Source organism: Sebastes umbrosus, chromosome 18 (genome assembly GCF_015220745.1).
Source record: "Sebastes umbrosus isolate fSebUmb1 chromosome 18, fSebUmb1.pri, whole genome shotgun sequence".
NCBI classification, from domain to species: Eukaryota; Metazoa; Chordata; class Actinopteri; order Perciformes; family Sebastidae; genus Sebastes; species Sebastes umbrosus.
The window spans coordinates 24,252,736-24,271,678 of NC_051286.1; the positions used below are offsets into that span (position 1 = coordinate 24,252,736).

Here is an 18,943-nt window from a genome sequence, read left to right on the forward strand (position 1 = left end):
TGGAATGTGACAACCTGTTTATTAGTCACTTGAGACATATAACTTCCACATGGGTCCTATGGGCTACAGCACGGCATAACTTGGACGTATTTGGAACTGCTTACAACGTGGTCTTTGTGGTGAAGTCACACAACTGTCTTTGGACCTGCGTGCTAGAGTCGTTAGTTTCAGCGTATGTGCAAGCATGTGGCCTTTACAGTATCTGATCTCAGGGAAATACTGTTTTTAGCCTCTGACAATACATCCTTTGTGCTGGAAGTGTCACGCTCAGGCTCTTTCCTGTTTAGAGCCTCACACAGTATCCATAAATTTAGCAGCTTTTGATGGTCTGACCTTGGAAAACAAACAGAAAGCTCATGTCTGGGGCTGTGGTCGGGATATCAGAGCAGCTGTTTCTTTTCTGCCTGCCGAGTGCAGAGTGAGTGTTGAAGCTTCAGACCCTCTGCCCACCCTGGGGAGGGGGTGTTGGGGGGGAGCCGAGGGAGGGGTGCAGCCTGTTGAGCCCAAGGTGAAAGGGTGCCACGGACCTGCAAATGGAGACGGGGAGCTAACACTCAATCTGACTCTCTGCCAGTCAGGGGGGAGATATGCAGTTTGGATGGGTGCACTGTCTGCCTCGAGCTCTGCCTTCTGCTCAACAGACAGAAGCCCTCTGTTGCTCATTTTGCTTCTCTGCCCTGTCGTTCTTTCTCTCTTTCTCTCTTTCTCCCCCCCTCCCTCTCACTCTTTCTTTCAGTTTCCAGCCTTCCCATCTGTATGTGATTTAGGCACAGGCTCAGGGGAGAGGCAAGTCCGCTAGGGGAGAGGAATCAGGGCAGGGAGGGAGGGAGAGAGAGAGAAAGAGAGAGAGAGAAAGGGAGGAAGTCCACAAGTTTGTTTTACAGGCCGGGACTATACGCAGCGCTGCATCTGGAGGTGGGAGCAGTGGAAAAGTGAAGCCAACGGGTGCAGCCGTGCAAGAGGAGCTGCCCAGAGACCTTTCCCTACGGCCAGGAGACACTGACAAGAGGACACAGACAGAGTGGGGGGATCAGTGCTCCACTGGGCAAACACACAAATATGGCTGCTAAATCTCTGTCCAGCCTCTGCCTTCTCTGCATCCTATCAGGGGTCGCCTATCCAGCTTCTGCGGCCAGGCCTGGGGAACAGCAACAGACGTTGCTGAAAGTAAGATTTGGTTTAATTTCTTTTTGTATCTGCGCATGCTGTCACAGCTATGTTTAGTTGTCTGACCTGTTTCTACCTATTGCACATAATGAGGCTGATGATACACAAATGTTAAGATGAAAACTGTAAAAGATGAGGCAGGTTTGGGAGTGTTTTGGGAGTGTTTAGTTATGGCAGTCTGGAGAGTTCTCTGAGTCTGACTTCTATGTGTCTGTGTGGACTTCTCAATGGTCCTGCTTTGTGTTCACGCATGTGTTTGTGTCATCAGACGTACCCCAGGGCTGAAGCTCAGATGGGCTCTGAGTTACTGTCTCCTCCACTGTCATGCCCCTCCTGCCCCTCCCTGGCAGTTCCCTAATGGAAACCAGCTGCCGAATGTTGAGCAACACCCCAGAGAGAGAAAGAGAGAGCACAATAGACAGTAAGGGCATGAGAAGCAATACAAGTATTGGCCAATGTTCCCTTGGCTTAGCATACTCCAAAAGATATAAGCTCAGAGGCCAAACTTTCAACTCGGCAGACAATTTTCTTTCAAAATTAAAATGATGCTATCTTTTCTTAGTTTACCTGGTTCTCTCTAAAGTTACAATCTGCAAGATTTTCATTATATCAGATCCATTTTAGTACCTTTTATTAGCCAAATAGACTGTTATTAAAAAGGCGATATCAGTCGCTATAAGCCCCATAGATGTGGGTCAGTAAGGGCCTACTACACCCACTAGTAGATTGTATCATCTATTCAAATGGTAGATCACCGAAAGAAGGTATAAAAGACCACGACAGCGACCTCTAGCAACCGTAGTAGTTATGAAAGGAGCAGAAGCGGAAGTCAGGCACTGTAGTTCACCCAGGAGGCCGAAGTTCGCATCCTGTGTGAAACCAACAATGTATAGTTGTCTTTGTGTCCGTAGTTATTTTAACCCAAAACATGGTATTTTTCCCTAAACTTAACTAATTGTTTTTTGCCTAAACCTAAAGAAGTTTTGTTGCCTTTCTGTTTGTGTTCAAAAAGTGACCTTTCATTCACTTTGTGTTGCTTTTAAGTTTCACTTTCACTTTTACAACGTAGTAGGCGTAGTAGGCCCCTAATGACCCACATCTATGGTGCTTATTGTGACTGATAACGCCTATTTAATAGCCTGACAACAGTTGAATTGGGTGCATTTATTTATTTTTGTCCCTGCAATCTGCATACAATGTATTTGCATTCTGTAATTGCCTCCCCATATAGCACTTGGTAATTCTGTCTTTCCCACATGATTCAGATTGTGTACCCCTGCACAAAGTCCTTCACAGGAAATGATGCGTGCATGAGCTGGACAAGATGCGGAAGACAAAAGCCAGTGCATCCACACAGTTCACATAATGCGGAATACAACATTTGATCCTGATTTCAGAATTACCCCGATATTGCGTGATGAATCCTCTCAGCAACACTGTTTGTTTGTCTGCACTGTAGACAGATACAAGGGTGCAGAGGTTGTGGTGGTGGATGGGCGCGTAGGGCATCTTTCATGCAGGAAGCTGAAGTTCATGTCCTGTCTTAGAACTGCACGTGACGTTTGGCTCTTATTAACCATACCTGTGACCACGTATTAGGTGTCAAACACTACCGTAACCATAATTTATTTGCCATAACCACATTTTTTCCCTAACCTTAACCATACCGTTGTTGCATGCAAAGATTTTGTAGAATTTTAAAAACATTGGACGACAAAAAATATCGACGTTATCGTAACCTGGGGTTCTGCAGAGTCGACCAATATTGACGTTCTTGTCTAGCAACGGGGTCAACACATTCTCACTCCCAAACTCGTCAAATACCGTCGCTTGGTCGGTGCCCCTCGGCATCGGAGACCGACGCACGGTTTACCCCTCTCGCGTTGCTTTTGGATTGACCGGGAATGGCATGTCAAGATATGATCGTTCAAAATAAACTTCCGTTTTCACAGGAAGTTAGGTTTAGGCAACACAACCACTTAGATAGGGTTAGGAAACGGTCGTGGTTGACGTTAACTTTACTGACTCGACTTACGTGACTAACGGCTCACGTGACTCATGGGACTGACGATACCAACGAGTCACATGGCTAACTGCGTACGAGACAAAATAAGTCAACGTTACTTTAAGTTTCACACGGGACACTAACAGCGGTCTCCTGGGTTGAAAGTCGTGTGTTACCTGACCCATCCAGCACCTCTCTTCGTGGACTCTCACGCTATTAATAATACGTCACTTGCTTCGACCGTTGAATAACGCCACGGGTGGGTTTGCATTGGAGTTAGTTGAAAGCCTGGTTGGTCACAAACTGTAGCTAAAAGGTGCCTCCGTGCAAACAAAGTTCTAATGCGTGTTATTGCAAAAAAATCAACCCACAATTTTGTCCTGACTTCTTGATCTACAATAAGAGTGCTTGGTTGACAGCCTTTCTTGTACAGTTTTGATGTCATCTTTTTCATCCTTGTATGATGTATGTGCTAGCTGCCTGCAAATAAGTAGAACAAGATGTCAAGCCATACATAAACTACAACTTTATCCTTTTACAGAAATGTTCCGTTGCACTGTGACTGTAATTATGTGGCTGCTTTGGATGCCTTTGGAGTTGATTTGTGTCCATTGGCCACATGGAACTGAACCGGAGAGCCATGATTCTTGGCTATGTTGTGACTTTGCTCTAAACTGATGAGTATGAAGAAACATCCTGGGGAAATGTCAAAGAGAACGTGGGGGTATTCAATCCCCAAACTTTGCAGTGCTAAAACATTTCTTCCTTGTTTATTGTCTATCGTACTATGTTTATTTCTCAATGTCTGAGTTTTCGGAGTTGATGGTCCCCCAGAGAGGAGGCCTCGCCCCTGCAGCCAGACCGTCTGTGCACAGTTATTGAGTTAGGATGAGATTCTCATGACCCAGGATTTGTCCCGTCCTGAGGATGTTCGGAGGAGTTAGCATGACTAAATCCACTGTCTGAGCCCCTCTTCAAGGTCAATATAAATACGGCAGTCAGGAGGCAAAGCGGAAATGAGATACAACCTTCGAGCTTTAACATTTAATCCACTTAATTCTTCCATCCTGGGAAAACTCTGTCAGCAGGCAGATGCACATAAAAACACACAACACATGGCATTTAAAAGTTAGTGATCCAACTGTCTGTCATAGAGGCTTTTTACCCCCCCACACACACACTGCAGAGGCCACAGTTTTGGAGCTTCATGACCAGAGAGTGTGTTGACTTTGGACAGCACTCATCTGTAGAGCCAAATCCTGTTTTTCTGCTTGATACCAGCTACGTTTGTTCGTCTCTGTATTGCAGAGATAGAGCCTCACGGTGTATCCTATAAGCCTTCAGTTAACACACAGGAAATGCACTGATAAAAACTGAGAAGAGGCAGCTTCACATGCAAACAGAGAGAGGCTATATAAAGTGTTGAATGTCATCTTTGTTCTCCACTGTAGTGGGCACAGTGGGAGGGCCTCAGAAATAGTTCACATTACTGAGTGTGCTCAGTTGGCAGAAGGCCGCAAACGTCAATTGTTTTTAATTTCCATGATAGTTAGGGATTTATTAAAGTGTTTGAAATTCCAAATCAAACTTTTAGATCCTCTAATACAAGACTACCCCCTCTTATATGAGTTAGTTTAAGATTTGCAGAAAATACACATATTTGCTGTCTTTCTGAGAGTAAGATGAGGAGATTGATAGCAAGATTGATTATGACTGGGTTAAAAGAGAAATGTGCCACTTGTTACGTGGATGTCCAATCAGTGTTGATGGTAAATGTATAATTTCCTCAGTGCATGCTACATTGAGCAATGCTTTGAACTATTACTTTTACAGTTATTACATTATCATAGTTTACGTTTTATGCTGTTTTCAGACCTTTTATGAGTTTACAATGGGTGTGCTTAGAGTGGGTGACTCCCATTCCCACAATTTTCACTGTTTATACATAATTTCTGGTCAAAATGTAGGAAATCTTGTTCTTGGTTGCGGACATATTATTATGGAATCAAATGGATTTACATATTTTGCCATAACAGCAGGAACTCCAAGTAACTGCCCCATAGGCAACCATGTTAACTTTGACCAAAAACTGTTCCCAAGCTCACATTTTTGACACTACATACAAAAATTTCACACAATGTGTTCATCAGAGGTTCCTAAATCCTCACATTAAAAATTGAAGCGATAAGGAGTTAAGTTTGTCATACTGTTCTGTGCACGCGCGGGTTTTGATACTAATTAAACACCATTAAAAGTACTTCTTCTGTACATTTTTTATCGACTGCTACTTCTGTATACTTTCAGCTTAAGAAACTATTCAAATGTCAAAACCCTATGCTCTTTAAGGACATTTATGCTTGTATTCAACTTTTTATCTACCTTTTATGCCTTTTTAAAGTACAAAGCATTTCTTCTTTCAGCCTTTTCAGTTAATAAATTTCAACTTCCACCTTTTGACAGTATTACAGTATGCCTTCCACCTTCTCTAGCAATATATTCACCTCTTAGCTTTTTTGGGTAATGCAGTTCAGCAACCAGTTCTTCCATTTTCATTTTAATTTTCGTGTTTTTCAGCAGTGCAGTGCAATGCCTTTGAGATTTAATACTTCTGTATTTTAGCATATTTTTTACTTTAGACAGAGCCAGGCTAATGTTAGTTGTTTATCCATGCTTCTTTATGCTACACTAGGTGTAAGCCTAAGCTTCATACTTGTCAAGTCAATTTTATTTATATAGCCCAATATCACAAGCATTGGAAGCATTGGCTGAGGACAAAAAGAAAAATTGAACAGGACAAAATGGAAGAAACCTCCAACAGAACAACTGAGGAGGGATCCTTTCCCCAGGATGGACAGATGTGCAATAGATGTTGTTTTTACATAATGAGCATAATGAAATTACAACATAGACAGTCCATATGACAAAAATTGATACATATGATGTATAATACTTAAATGACATGAGATTCATATCAATCTTCTCATCTCCCTCTCAGAAAGAAAGCGACTAAGCATATTTCCTAAACTATTCCTTTTAGGTCTGGAGCTTAAATTATAAATGCCAGTGATTACGACATCACGTCACCCAAACATGGGCAGAAACATGTTATTCCACAAGCTGCTGGGTTGTATACTTGAGATGCATTCCTCTCATTTTAGAGGAGTTTAAAGAGTCCATGTCCTACCTCAAGACCATCTGCTGCATCTCCCCTCACCCTGACCCTCTGCCCTGTGTATACACACTGCAGCTGTTTGACCCCTCACAGACCGTCACACAGCTAATAGGCCTGAACCAAACTAAACTCTTTTAAGTGGCTTTACAAATGGGAAGTAGTTTGGGATCTCAATGGCTTTCCCATAAACTTGTGGTTCATTACTCCTATAATGACTTGGACCACCATTTGGGGCCAAAACGTTTTTTTTTTCTGTGAGCACTGAACCCATTTGCATCAACAGCTGCATTTTCAGGATGTGTTTACATGGGAGGTTGACACGCTGAATGTTTATATGGTAATGATGTATGGGTCTGGTATCAGTGCGTGTGCCCTGTGTGGGAAAGGGAGGGTCTGCAGAAAGAATCAGTGCCGCTGTTCACGGGGTGTTTCACATTAGCTGGCTACAGAAGCATGTCTTTGTCTCACAGCCCATCTGTGAATATAAATCAAAGGGAAATGTGAATCATACGTCAGCAATACAGTACTGTTTGTCTGTGGAATGTTCCGTCTGCTGGCTGCTCTGGATGCAGCGATGTCCAGTTAACTGAGTGGAACAAGGAGGGTCAAACTATGGAGTTCTGACAGACTGCTATTGTACGCCTCATTGAATGGTGCCGCTTCAAATGTTCAAAGATTTTCAAAGGGCTGTGTGTGTTAGGGAGGTGGGGGCGTCACGGTTCTGAACTCTGGCATCACATCGTCCTGACAAAACATCAGACAGGATGCAGGTTTTAAAATGACATTCTGTAAATGTGAGGGCACTGCTGCCATTCAGAAGACTTTCCTCACAACTCACTCGGTGCAGAAATCACCTTTTTTGCCTGAAACCCTCGGGTCAAAGCTTAAATCGAATGGAAAGTTAAAACTGCAAAAAACATCTAACCATTTATTGGTAGGGCTGTCGGTCGATTAAATTATTTAATCACGATTAATCGCATGATTGTCCATCGATTATCGCCATGAATCACAAATTATTCACACGTTTTTTATCTGTTCAAAATGTACCTTAAAGGGAGATTTGTCAAGTATTTAACACTCTTATCAACATGGGAGTGGGCAAATATGCTGCTTTATGCAAATGTATGTATATATTTATTATTGGAAATCAATTAACAAGCAATGACAAATATTGTCCAGAAACCCTCACAGGTACTGCATTTAGCATAAAAAATATGCTCAAATCATAACATGGCAAACTGCAGCCCAACAGGCAACAACAGCTGTCAGTGTGTCAGTGTGCTGACTTGACTATGACTTGCCCCAAACTGCATGTGATAATCATAAAGTGGGCATGTCTGTAAAGGGGAGACTCATGGGTACCCAAAGAACCCATTTACATTCACATATCTGGAGGTCAGAGGTCAAGGGACCCCCTTGGTCCCGTTTGTGGAAAATGGCCAATGCCAGTTTTTCCTTGCCAAAATTTAACACAAGTTTGGAGCGTTATTTAGCCTCCTTGGTTGATACCAATGGAAAACATGACGTATGGTGCAATAGAGGAGCGCACGGCAGGTGCACCATACCATAGGAAAACAATGGTTTTGCTTTCTAGCGACGCATTACACAATTCTAGCTACGCGTCTCAGTGTGATCTAGGCCTAAAGGCATCAAACTGAACTACATCATTGTCGGGGGGCTTTTACTGCTGTTGTTTAAACTGTGTTGCCTGTGTGATGTCAGGTTTTTATTGTATTTTCATCAATTGTATTCGTCGCTCTTTTCTATGTTTATGTTGTCATAGTAACCGTTTATTCACATCGCTAGCAGAGACCTGTAAACAGTACGCCGCTACACACACAAGTCAGTTGAAGAGCGACTCTGTTGCCTTAGCTTTGCCTCTCTGGCGGACCAACCTCGGTGATGGAAAACGCGTCACTAACTTGTGATTTTTCCCGGGAATGTTGCCACAGACACCCAGTTAGTAATACTGCAAATGTAAGGGCTTTCACCAGTGGGCCATTCGGCAATAGAGACTTAACAGACATTCATTTATATTCATATTTCTGTTCCCACTGCAGGTGTGTGCAAAGGGATATTTCATGAGTGAGCAAGACGTATGCTTGCCATGTAACTGCAAAGGCCACGCAGACTTCTGTGAAGACATCACTGGCGTTTGTTTCGTAAGTTTCCCCACATTGATTATCTCTCACTGAAGCATCAGAGTGAACAAATCACTTCATTTAACTTAATTTCCATACCTACAGTACAACCCATAGATTGTTTTAATATTCTCCCTTTCAGAACTGCAGGGACAACAGTACAGGGGATTTCTGTGAAATGTGTGAAGACGGCTACATGCTGGCTCCCAGCCTGGACGGACGCCACACCTGCCGACCCTGCGCCTGCCCCCTCTCCGTCCCCTCCAATAAGTAAGCCGGTCTGCTCTTGTTTCTGCAGCCTGCATGTTGGCAAGCAGTGGATGATCTCTGAAATACTTTCCCATGTGTGTGTCCGGCCAGTTTCGCAGTGCGCTGTGACAGAGGAGGTGAAAGAGGAGCTGCCATTCTGCGGTGTAAGTGCCAAGAGGGCTACGCTGGACATTTGTGTGAGAGGTCAGTCAGTGATGAGGCTTCAGTGTGGCAGTTTTTATACAGTCTGTGCTCATTCAGTGCACATTCAATAAAAACTACAGATTACTGACTGAGATGAGCAGAACTGCATGACAATATAACAAGCATTCAATCAGTCCAAGATGTCTCACTTTAGGTTACAGTGCAAGCCACCATAGCTTGCCTGCAACATGCATCTATATGTAGCAACTACTGTAACTTTCATCGCCGCTTAAATTACAATTGCAACTTATTCAACCCACACACACCTACAGTCTCCGCTAACACACATAAGCTTCGCCTCGCTGCTCCATCTATCCCCCCGCTGGGAGCCAACACCGACAACACGCTGCTGGAGACCCAGGCCGTATTGCTAGGCCCGCCGGAGGGAAGGGAGGCAGGGGATAACCAGAACCAGGACTGAACGGGGCAGATTGTCAGACCCTACTGAAGTAAAATGAGAGGTTTTTTAAATGGAGTCTGGTGCTTGGATTCATTACCACTTTTGTCCACAGGGACTGCCAAAATCAACACACAATTAAAGTTGCTCGTAGTGGCTTTAAAGTCATTTTGGAAAACCAAAAAACTGCTATTAAAAGACTGCACTGAAAATCAAACAGTATCCAAATGTGGATTTTTCCTTAACTGATTCATTATAACAGGCAGTGGTATTGTATTGTCATCTGCAGTCTTTCTCATCCAGGTGTGCTCCAGGTCACTACGGCAACCCGATGGCCATCGGTAATTCCTGTAAGAGATGCGATTGTAACAGCAACTCCGACCCCAACCTGATCTTCAACGAGTGCCACAATGTGACGGGCCACTGCCAGCACTGCTGGGGGAACACCGCCGGTGCCAACTGTGAGAGGTGTGCCCCAGGTTTCTACGGCGACGCCATCAGTGCCAAGAACTGCGGAGGTGGGGGCAACGGCATCTCTTTCATTCAAGATATGTTTGATCCATAATTGAAAGGCTCATGATGTTAGGAGGAGCTTCCATGTTCAGTAGTTATGCTTCAGTGAAGGTATTGTTGTTGCTTAATGTTCTATGACAGCTGAAAAATTCTACTTGAGCATCTTAACAGAGCCGGATGAAGAATGAAGGCAGGAGAATGTATTTAGTTTGTTTACGCTGACCGTGTTGGAGTCAGCATAGCTTCGATGAATTATCTGGGGGGTTTTTTTACCACATACTTACTTGTATTTCATCTTAATTATATCAAAATGATTATATATGAAGCAAAGGTTTTCCTTATTATGTACTTTGTGGTGTGTACTGTATGTCGTCCTGAAGCTGTTCAGTGGAAAGACAAGACAAGGTGACAATTCAGGATCGAGGATTACCGTATGCCTTTGGAGGCCCCGCAAGTCCAAAAATAACCCCTGTCCGCCATGCCTGTGACATCATTTGACCTCTAATGTTCCCATCATTGAATGTGCCCTGTGTCTTGTCTGCAGAGTGCGAGTGCAATGAATGTGGCACCTCTTCATGCGACGACAGGACGGGAGTGTGCCATTGCAAGCCAGGTGTCACCGGACGACTCTGTGACCAATGTGAGGTGAGAGAAACCTGGTGACTCTGCGTCCAGTAGTCCAGCGGGTGTTTCCTCTGGGAGACTTAGGAAGCAGGGTTAAAGGATAATTCCACTTTATTACGACATGGGTCTCCATTTTTATGGTTTTGGCCAACGCAGCAACATCGTTAAAAAGAAGTATGACGGGGAAAGAAACATGATTAGTCAGACCCGGGTTAGCCAAAGTAGTTATTCCCCTTCCTCCTCTAAAGGGATCAGTCAGATATGTAGAGATGTCTGGATAAGCAATATCTGACCACTGTGTTGGACGGGGGAAGACTAAAGGGACATGGCAGCAATCAACCTTCATTTATTAACGTACCGCAAGCACTCAGGTTCAGGAAAGGATGCAAACTAATTATTAGACATGTGTATGAAACAAACGTTTGTCTAACAAGGGATGAATGCATACAAACTTGTCAAAATTATAATCCAAACACATGCGTCAAATAGCATTGAAGTCTATGAGATCTTCTGTTTTCTATCCCCAAAAGGGGGCGCGGTCTTGAGTTTTTTTGAAGTACCCGTATGTGCTGGTCTGATATATTTGCAGTGTAAGAGCTGAAAGTAGTTGGACTGTCGTGCTCTTGGTCTGTGCACCAAGTTTGTTGTTGTGTCTGTCTTCTCAGATTTCAGCAATTACTTTAATCAGTAGGCTATGGTGTTGCATATGTTGATGCATTAAGTGATGATGGTCAAAACTTCCAAAGTAAGACCCCAGCTGTAATATCTTGAACAATATGTTTCTAAATGAACATGAACATCCATGACCACTGGGATCTAACAATGTTTTTCATTCATGTAATCTAGGAGGGCTACTCTGGTTTCTCCAGCTGTCAGGGCTGTCGGAGGTGTGAATGCGGTCCAGCTTCCATTCGCTCCACCTGCCATCCTCTCACCCACAGCTGTCCGTGCCGCCCGGGGGCCGGAGGTCGTTACTGCGAGCGCTGCCTCCCGGGCCACTGGGACTACGGCCCTTCCGGCTGCCAGAGTAAGTCATCTGTCGTCATACTACATGTGAAACCCCCAACCCTCCCCCCCCTCCAGACCATTTGTCAGAACAGTCAATGCAGATAAGACTTTCCCAGACGAACAGGCTGCGTTGAGTGCTCATGTTCCCACACCCACTACCACGGTAGTGCACATGATGTCAGAAGCATCTGCTGAACGCTCTGACCCTGTGGCCGGATGACATCACCATACAACCCAAATCTATACACACACACACACACACACACACACACACACACACACACACACACACACACACACACACACACACACACACACAGCTGCCAAAACCATCAGTCCCACACAAGAGAGGCCACAAGACAGATGTGCAGGCCTCAAGCCAAACTGCCATCTGTGGTTCTTTATATACTGTGTATTTGATAACTGCACTGACCTGTTTCCAGCTGATCAACATGGCCTGATGTACAGAACTCTCTCTCTTACACTCTATGATGAAGGGCATCTGTTTTTTTTTACAGAGTGCGACTGTGAGAGTGGCCACTGTGATATGCATACAGGAGAGTGCCTGCCAGAGGCTGCAACGGTCAACCTGTGCAACATCAGTAAGTGGACTTAACAACTACAGCAGAGTTCAGTTTTGAAAAGAACAAAAAAAAATTACAAATTGTTTTAAATGATAGCACAATACAACTGTGCTGTAATGTTGGGATCCACTTCTTTGGTTTTAGGTTGTGATGAGTGCATTTGGCATCTGATTGGGGACTTGCGGCTGTCCAATAAGACGCTGGACCAGCTGAAGGTCGGAGTGTTGAACATCTCCACTGGTGCTGCTGCCAACGACAGGATCAAATACTACAACTACACTGCTCATCGACTGCAGGTACACATGAAAAATTCAATGCAGATGGAAATACAAGAACAAATTGAAATGCAACGTGCATTAAAAGACAAGTTAAAGCTGCACATATTCAGATTTTTGGCTGGATCGCAGAGATCCTGCAAACTCAAAAGTCTGTCACTGGAGTGATGGAGTTACACGATTGGTTGGTCCAATGTTGGAGTTTCGTCTTTGGCCGTTGCTCTTTCAAAATGAAAAGGCGGGAACAGTCCTTTATGCAAATGAGCCCGTCCAGCACGACGCGTCTGGCTCACGAAACTTGGACCAAGCCCTCAAACTAGGCGATCTAGTTCTAAAATGAAACCAGATTCAACAGCAGTGGCATCGCCTATTTCTCTCTTAAAATGTTTTCAGAAATAGATTTTGGGGGATTATTTACGTGCAGGCCGCCATGTTGTTTCCTGTTTGAAACGGCGAGCAGAGAACCAGGGACCAATCAGGTGCATCCCTCGAGAGGATACGTCACCACTTGAACGGCCAGTTGAGTCAAAGAGTAAGGAAGCGAAGAAACAAACCTGGTGTTTTTTTGACAACAGCCGCTGCCACCATTTTGGACTGAAAACGCTTATTATATTCGTAATATTTTATTATTCGACACAGGCCATTTCGGTAGAATATGACAATAGAATAGAAATAATTAGTTTTACTTTTGTACGGCACTTTTTAGGTGGATGTTTTACTGGCGTTCGGTATTCGCTTTCAGTCCAAAATGGCGGAGGCATAGCTCTGCTGCTGGGCACTGACATTGCAATGGAACGAAAAATTTACTTTCCCTTCTTGGCAATGTACGTTATTTGGTTGAGTGGAGCAGCACGTCCCCTAGTGTCCTCACCAGACCTGGTGGACATGTACCGCTGGATTTAACATTATAGACATGACTGCTGACTGACCGTACACAGTCCAGACATATACTCGGTTTGGACCAAGTCTTGTTAAATGAACAACGAATCAAATGACTGTGTGGAATGTGAAAGGTGTCACCTATAGAGACGATCCCACAGAGAATTATCAACCGTTCCTCTCAGCTCTACAGAGATTATTAGCCTCTTTTAGCTCATTGTTTTGGTTTTATGACCAATGCGAGACGATGTTGGCGATTAGCTAGTGGAGCAATAATTCCTGAAGTGCAGTGACCATCACAGATCAGCAGTGTAACCGTTTTTCCTTTTCCTTTACATCTTCTTTACACTACAACGAGCCGGTCTAATCAATGAATGAATCTGCTTTGGTCCCAGGATCAGTTTCTAGGCTGGAGAAACAAGTCGTCTGTGATGAAGGCCGAGGCGGGGGAGCTGGAGAAAGCCACGGACCTTGTCGTGTTGGACATGAAGCAGCTGGGAGAATCGGTCAGCAAAGCCGTCTTCTTTCATTTAGATCACATTAACCCTTTAAGCATGGTCTCTGGAATTGAATTTAAAAGGCTTTAGACATTTAACCCTTGTGCTTCACTAGGGACATTTTAAATTTTTTGATCATTTGGCGGTTTTAATGCATATGACATGAATTTTGGCAAGAATGTGAGTTTTTTTTTTTATTTTGGAAGTTGAACCTCAGTTCCTGTAATAAGCCTATAATAAACTGTGTGGCCAAAATACAGACACACTCAGGCCCTTATGGACAAAAAATGTCCTCATTGAAACCCGTTAAAATCTCAATGTTTTTCAGTGTTTTGCTCTGGCTTCAACCTTGTACTTGTACAATTTTCTACCAGATTGAGCCATTTTCTTATGTTGGCCCTTATTGGGCAAATACATGCTATTTTCCTGGTTTCCACCAAGGAGGGTGAAAAGACGAGATATCACAATACGTCATATCTTTGGGGTACAACACCTGCGCAGTAAAATCTGATTTGCACTCGCTGAAATTGAGCCAATAGCAACACACGACCGCAGCTCCAATTACACTGCGCATGTGTCATACCCCAGAGCTCGTGAACGTGTCCCAGCCTCTTTCAATAGGCCTTGTTTTCCTACTATTGCTGCTGGTGTTATGGAGCACTGCAGTGTTTAATGCAGTGCATCAAAATCAATGGTGTTGCTAATCATTGACATACATTTTGACAAAAATCCCCCCAAGAATTTAATATACAAAAAAATAATTTAAGTTTTGTGTTTTTTACCATAAAAACAATAGTATTAGGCAAAGGGTTAAAATTCTGAAAATTAATTAATATTTGGAAGTGATGATCAGAACTGGTGTTGATTAAAAAATTCAACACAGTGAAAGTGGAAAATAATATATTATATATTATATATATAAATGTATATAGTATTTTATAGCAGGTTTGGTAGGGGACATTTTTGTCCTCTAAGGTATCAAGTGGGACTTTTTTTTTTCTTCTTTAAATCTGACACTGCACAAAAAATAAGAATGAATCAAAATCAATAGTTCAGTTCAGTTCAGTTCAGACAACTTTATTTATCCCCAAGGGGGCAATTCATCAATAGTGTTGCTAATGAATTCATTAATTACTTTATTTCAAACATAAAAAATTAAAAACAGATACAAAATAATAACAAACAAAACAAGAGTAATAGTGTCTGAAAAGGAGTAGGTAGAGGTAAAACTTATATTTCCCTACCCCTTTCTCACTTCTCCTCTAATAACTCATATATCATAGAATGATAATCTAATAAAATATATAAACTATCCCAGATTTATTTACATACAGCATCCCAAGTTTATTTCCAGTTAAAAAATGTAATATAAACCAACCCTTAACACAACCCTTATCAAACTCTTCCTCATCCATATGCCTCCCAAAAATATCTTCTTTTTTTAACTTTTCCCCCTAACATTTGATATACAGAAAATAATTAAATTCTGGTTGGTTTTTGAAAGGTTAAAATTCTGAAAATGAATTAATACTTGGTAGTTATGATCAGGGCTGAAGTTGGTTAAAATAAAGTTGAAAATAATATTAATATATCGTTTTATGGCAGTTTTTTTATGTGGGCATTTTTTTGACCTCTAATGGTCAGAGCAACAAAGACAAGAGACACGAGGGTTAAGCCAATGTTTTGTCCCTGTAGAAATACATTATTCTTACCATGTGGATCACAGTGACAATCAGATTAATACTAAAAATTCCAGTAAAGTTGCTTCAAACTGCTTTTCTTCATATCCGTACGCTTCAATACAGTATGCCAAACAAATCCTATACATTCTTTACACAACATAACATGGCCTACAAAGTTGGACCTAACATTTGCCAGTGATTTAGACTTTGTCTCGTCTTTGTATGAGACACCTGAGAGTTCCAGTTAGTTCTTTAGAAGCAAGTGACTTCACCCGCTGATCGATGTTTTCATTGATTAGTTTCTGTGGTGTTTTTTTTCCAGGAGAGTGTGGTGAAGACTCTGGGGGACAAGCTGGATAACGACACACTGGAGACCTTCACCCTGGCTGAGCAGCTCAACACAAACCTCTCTGATCTCAACTTACGCATCGAAGGTATCAAACAGCTCTGGTCGAGTGCAAGTGTGACTCTTTTGTTCTTTCAGTGTCTCATGCGTTTCCTGCAATCATGAAGTTGTCCTACTGGACAGAATAGCTTTTGGGTGTTGATTTTGCAGGCAGCATACGGTAATTTTAAAACACATTAAAGCCCCTTTCCCACTGGACAAAAAACCCACTAACACCCACTAACATCTGGCTTTTGTCTTTTGTGGGAAAGGTAGCAATCAGCATCAGAAAACAGTCATTTTACCTCGCTGATCATCGAAAAACACTTCATTCAAACTTGACAGAAACAAAATAAAACTCATCAAAAACATCTCTGTTAGTCTTTCCACTGTTCCAACAATCACCAACTCTGGTTTGGTCGAAATTCACCGTGTTAGAAGTAAAAAGAAACAGTCTTTATATGCACTCCTCAAAGCCACCAGACTCCATTGACAAAAACAGTAATTTTATATTGCTGATCATTGTTAAACACACTTCATTCAAACTCGACAGAAACAAAATTATATTATATATTCACTGTTTACTAACCCTGTTTTCGGTGCGTTCATAACGTCAAACGTTACACACCAGAAGAAAAAAAAAACAGAAAGGCTACTCAGCTACTCGCCTATTTTTAGCGGGTTTTCCCATGTTTAAAAAAACCTACATATATGCGCCAATTTCAGAGGTAAACAGGTATAAATATGCAGTGTCTCAGGAGTGCTGAATTAAAAAAACAAACATTTGATTTTGGTTCCTAACTCAGTTGTGTCTTTTAATGTACGTGCACAGACATGATCCATGACTGGGAGCTGTACAGTGTTCACCAGGATGTGGATCCAGAGGAGGCCAGGCGGAACAGTGAACGGGCCCAGGGAATGTTGACCTGGATGAGGACGCTGGATCTGTCACCCCGAGAGCCCACCGCCACTGACGAGTCGACTGAGGCCCATGACTGTGAGGAGATACACAGCACTACACAGGCAGAAACATGATCTACTTACTGATTGTTTCTGGTTATGTAAACACATGGCACTCGTGAAGTTGTACTCGGTGTGACTTTTCAGTAAGCTGTGTGCATCTGAACAGATTGGTGATGCTAGCAGGTTTGTGAGACTGTACTTAGGCAGAGGTTTGTTTTAAATGCTAATATCAGGATGCTAACATGCTCATTATTCTCAACAAAAATGTTAACATACTGATGTTTTGCAGATTATATTTCTTAGTTTAGTGCATAGACTGTATATAAAGATGGACGACATGACAGCTCCCCAAAAGTGAAGCCAAAACATCTGGATCGCCCCACTGGTGGCTGGCTGCAGTATAGTCATAAACCCTGTCTTCTCCATCTTAGCGAATGGGACATGGGCCAAACTAAAAAGTCAAAGTACACGTCAAATACATTTTTCCCAAAGCTGTTTTTTGTCATTTTTGGTAGTTCTTATCACGCTGATGTATGTTCAAGTGTTCATTTCTATGATCAGTGTGGTTTTAATCAGTTATTTGATGCTATAAAAAGGGGGTGTGACGTCATGGGGAATCTCACTCGCTCTCTCGCTCCACCTCTCACGTGCATGCGCGCACACTACACACTGCAGAAGAGTTAGTTTAGCTCTGAGATATCTAGTGAATGTACAGTGGAAGTTTGTGCAGAAATAAATGCTGCAGCTCCTCCAGACCAACAGAGCTTCCCGTGTCGTTTCCTGCTGCTGAGTGAATTGACAGGGCTCCGGAGCGAGTAACGTTATCGTCTCTGGCCAAAACTCTGGTATCTCCCCTGTTCCTTCTGACCGCGGTCGGGAGACTGAAGCAGGCAAACACAGTATCAGCATTGATTCATAGAGAGACCTTCGTCTGGTCAGCTAACATTACTGCCAAGCAGGTGAAATATAGAGTGATATTGTGGTTTTAGCTGACGTGTGTCGCCTCACTGTTTTGACCGATGCTCGTTCAAGCCTATGTAGAGCAAGCACAAGCACAAGCACAAGCACAAGCGCAAGCGCGAGCAACAGGACGCTGGCTTTAGCTGACTTAACGGCCAGGTGTCGCTGTTAACAAGCAATTTCTAATTCTTACATAGAGTCCTTTTAAGTAACGGAACTTCCACAGTTATTTTTACCCAAAATATGATCTTTTCCTAAACCTAACCAAGTCATTTTGTTGCCTAAACACCACAGGGGCTTGAGCAGGCACACTGATCGCTTGTGTTGCTGGACATTCGTAGGAAAACGCATGAAAAATTACTTTTCACAAGATATCATACAACCCGTTGTATCAGAATATTTTGCTGCTCTCGATGGCTTTGGCCAGAGTGTCGACAGTAGCAAGTCCTGAGTCACTCAAATGTGACACTAATGATAAGTAATTGCTCGTGTTTCTCATTGTGTTTCCAGTGCTGAGGCGTATCCGTCAGTTGGAGAAGAAGTTGATGAGCACGGACAGCCGCCTCCCACCTGTCAGGGAGATCCTGTCCCGCTTCTCCACCAAGCTGTCGGACGCTCGGGGCTTTCTCCAGAAAGCGGCCAGCACCGTCCAGGAGACGGAGAACCGGAACAAAGCCAGCATCCTCAAGTTCCAGAGGAATGAGGTGATTTCCCATGACCCCTCTGACAGACTCCTGCTGAGCACCACTCCCCTCTCTCATCTCTCCTCTAACACTCCCTTCTCTTTCTGTGTTTATCAGTGTGGATGGAAGCATTAGAAAACAGTGCTGTTAAAGAGCTCACAGCCTTTCCTCCTCTCCGCTGTGAGGGAGTGTACTGGAACTACAGTTCCTCCTCTAAGTGCTGTCTGCTTTATCTCCTCTCACAATGTTACAAACAATGTTGCTCAATCACACCGAGGTTCCTCCCTGGCCTTAAAAGACACAAGAAGGGCTGATCCTAAGCATGCACTGCACACGCAAAAAGCTGTGTGAGATAGAGAGATGTGGTTGTTGTTTGCCAGGCATGTCAGGATTCTTTTACTGGTGGTATTTAAGTGCAGAGAACAGAAACACAAAACCATCTGTGGGAGCTTTGGACTGTTACATTAGGAGGAGGCCCACACAGGGGGGAGCAGTAATGCTGCAATACAAATAGTTTTTCCCATGATAATATCCAGAGCCTACACACAGAAACAT

The 18,943-nt window shown here is 43.1% G+C and overlaps 1 protein-coding gene across 1 annotated transcript in view; it reads left to right on the forward strand.

Moving 5' to 3' along the window:
• Positions 1–544: 544 nt before the first annotated feature.
• lama4 (laminin, alpha 4) overlaps positions 545–18,943 on the forward strand; it is a 40,736-nt gene continuing 22,337 nt past the window's right edge. Inside the window, exons 1-13 of the mRNA XM_037750776.1 lie at positions 545–1,167; positions 8,405–8,506; positions 8,628–8,755; positions 8,846–8,938; positions 9,639–9,853; positions 10,393–10,493; positions 11,319–11,499; positions 11,999–12,082; positions 12,209–12,360; positions 13,614–13,724; positions 15,720–15,831; positions 16,615–16,779; positions 18,216–18,409. Of these exons, the coding sequence (XP_037606704.1) occupies positions 1,060–1,167; positions 8,405–8,506; positions 8,628–8,755; positions 8,846–8,938; positions 9,639–9,853; positions 10,393–10,493; positions 11,319–11,499; positions 11,999–12,082; positions 12,209–12,360; positions 13,614–13,724; positions 15,720–15,831; positions 16,615–16,779; positions 18,216–18,409 (1,746 nt within the window). The 5' untranslated portion in view covers positions 545–1,059. The remainder of the gene's footprint in view (positions 1,168–8,404; positions 8,507–8,627; positions 8,756–8,845; positions 8,939–9,638; positions 9,854–10,392; positions 10,494–11,318; positions 11,500–11,998; positions 12,083–12,208; positions 12,361–13,613; positions 13,725–15,719; positions 15,832–16,614; positions 16,780–18,215; positions 18,410–18,943) is intronic.